This window comes from Myripristis murdjan, chromosome 16 (genome assembly GCF_902150065.1).
Source record: "Myripristis murdjan chromosome 16, fMyrMur1.1, whole genome shotgun sequence".
Taxonomy (NCBI): Eukaryota; Metazoa; Chordata; class Actinopteri; order Holocentriformes; family Holocentridae; genus Myripristis; species Myripristis murdjan.
The window spans coordinates 23,856,664-23,859,247 of NC_043995.1; the positions used below are offsets into that span (position 1 = coordinate 23,856,664).

At 43.8% G+C, this 2,584-nt stretch overlaps 1 protein-coding gene across 2 annotated transcripts; it reads left to right on the forward strand.

Annotated features, from left to right (window-relative positions):
• Nucleotides 1–210: 210 nt before the first annotated feature.
• LOC115373942 (uncharacterized) lies at nt 211–1,473 on the forward strand. Of its 2 annotated transcripts, XM_030072590.1 has the most exons (3): nt 211–352; nt 437–495; nt 628–1,473. In XM_030072590.1, exons 1-3 carry the CDS (start codon nt 315–317, stop codon nt 1,437–1,439), a joined length of 909 nt encoding a protein of 302 aa, XP_029928450.1. In that variant the 5' UTR covers nt 211–314; the 3' UTR covers nt 1,440–1,473. The 2 variants fall into 2 exon arrangements, with proteins under 2 accessions (XP_029928450.1, XP_029928451.1); XM_030072591.1 differs by lacking the exon at nt 437–495 and having other exon boundaries at nt 217–369.
• The last annotated feature ends 1,111 nt before the right edge of the window (nt 1,474–2,584 follow it).

Genomic DNA, 2,584 nt, shown 5'->3' on the forward strand with positions numbered 1-2,584 from the left:
TATTTAAAATGTGTGCTTCTCAGCTCTAAAATAAATAATAATAATAAAAAAAAAAAAAACACAACACAACAAAAATGTCTTGTTCTGTCGAATGCCGGTGTTAGCCAGCATTTTAAAGTAATTGTTGGTAATGAAGCAATTTGCCAATGGCTGACTAGATTCAGTGGCTGCATTTTGGTCTTTACAACAACCAGCTGCCTTTAATTAGTAAATCAAGTCAGAGTAAGGCTGTGGGCGGTCAGAGTGGCTGCGTATGAAGTCAAGAGTGGCATGTGCTCCATTGATTAGGTTGCCGTGTAGTTTATACTGGCACAATGGCAGGAATGCATGTACCGCTGGTCATTTGTCTCAGGTATTGTACACCAAAAGGTATGTTATGAGTCATAGCTATTCATTACAATGCTGCTTGATTTACAGTGTTAATGATCTTTTCCAGTGCCATTATGCTTCACTCTGTGTCAGCTGGAGGTGTATATTGTGCTAAAACAGCAAGAGGTAGGTAGCAGACTTTGTTATTGTTCCCTTACAATTCTAAATTAGCAGACAGGGTATATTTACCATGTCACAACAGTGGAATGGTAAACAATGAATAAATGCTGTTTGCTAAGACATTTTGTCTCCCTGTAGCCCGCGCAGCTGCCTTGGGTTTGGATTATCCAGGAGTTCACGGAGCCCCCAGTCTGCTTGGACCAGCTCATCCTGGGATATTCCCCCACAGCATGCTGTTAAGACCTCAGCTCTATGAAAATGATAATTACCCTGGAGGGTCTGAGACTGAGCTTGACATGGCCTACCACAGCCAAAACCAGCCAATGCTGAGATTCCTAGGTCATCGAACACATGAACAGGCTTCCCCCAGAGGTCCTGAATCCACACCGTTTTTACTGAACCATGGTAGTCAAACTGAATACTCCACCGACGAATTGCTAAGCCCTCCCAGAGGACAGTCCGTTATCAACCGCAAGCCCAATTTTGAGCAGGTCAAGCATGTCGCCCCCTCAACGAGGCCTGAAGCCCCAGGCCAACCTGACCTTGTGAATAGGGATCCTCAAGGTCACAATGAGCCGTTCTCATTTGTCTACAGTGAACATGACCTTGTTGTTGACGAATCCGTCCCCATGCCACATGACGTGTCTCTCAGTGGATTCTCACAGCCTCAGAGCAGAGGTCACAGTGCCTACCAGAGGGGTCTTGGTCTAACTGGGTATGGCCTAAAAAAGAGAGAAGGTCCTGTCTTGCGCTCGTCTCATTTCACTCAGAAAGGTCATGCCAGCACCATGAGTAGCTTAGTCCCTGCTGGTGGTAGAAGGAATAGGAATCGGTTCCCTGGTCCTGTTGCCAAGTCTCTGCTCAGAGGCCTCGATGTCAGGCTGTTTGTTCAGAGCAAACCTGTTCTTAGACGTCTGAAGACAATACACCGTTTGGCTCAACGAGGATAAGTCAGGCACTGCGTGAAATAAAAATGGTACGATTTCAAAATGTGTCACTTGATGTTTTTCTGCCAAATGATTTTATACTTCAAACTTAAATATGTACAATGCATTGTTGCTTCCTACCTGTGGAGGAAAACGGCTCTAAAAAACAAATGACAACTATGTTCCATCAACATATGACAAATAGTCGGCATACTGAGTACCATTTCCCCCCTTTTCCTCAGCACCTCACCGAGGTCTAGATGTTACCAGATGTTACCAGAGTGCCATCTATTGGTGCTAATGGGTAGATATCCTGTTGGCTCATTGTGCTGCACACAGGTGCAGCATGATAGAAGGTCAACCTTTAACAAATCCCATAATCTGTTTACAATCTGTTGTTTGCAAGTACTACCAGCGGTTATGTTAATTTCCCCAAATAGCCTTGGTTTTTCAGCTTCACCAGGTACTGTTGGTGTTCTGACATTTTCTAATCAAGAAAATCAAATATTCAAATGCGTTTTTTGAGAAACACCAGACTCTTGGTAGGCACTGTTAACAGATTGAGAGCATTTATCCATGCACAAATTATTTCTCAAATGGAGAACAGGCACTGGAAGCACAAGTGGATTTGCTATTCACAAGATTAATTGAAGAAAGGCTCTCTTTTGCTTTAGATGTCAGCCCTTGCTTTCATTCCTTGCTGAAAGGCATTTGAGGGGGTGAAACAGTAGACGGATAAGGTTACCCACTGATCGGCCCATAAATCAATCAGGAGCCAGACAGTGAGTTAGCTATGAACACTCATCCAGAACGCAAATAAGCAAATAAGTGGCACAACAAAGTGAAGCAATCAACTGTTTTTGGGGGGTGGGGAGGAAGGCAGTCAAGAGGAGCTATACGTTATGCAGCATGTCAGGTTGGCGCTGGATGGGCAGGAGGGGGGGAGACTGTTCATTAACAGGAGCAGGTTAGCTAGTTACAAGGCCACGTGCAAACCACTCATTTGGAACTGACAAGCTAAAATGAAAAAAACAGAAATGGATTAGCTGAATGGAATTCAAAGGAATCTCATCAGAGGGTATGTGCAAGGATTTTTAAAACCACAGTTTGTGTCACATGGCATTTTACAATCATGCATAAATTACTTCCAGCTCTACTGCAAATTGTCA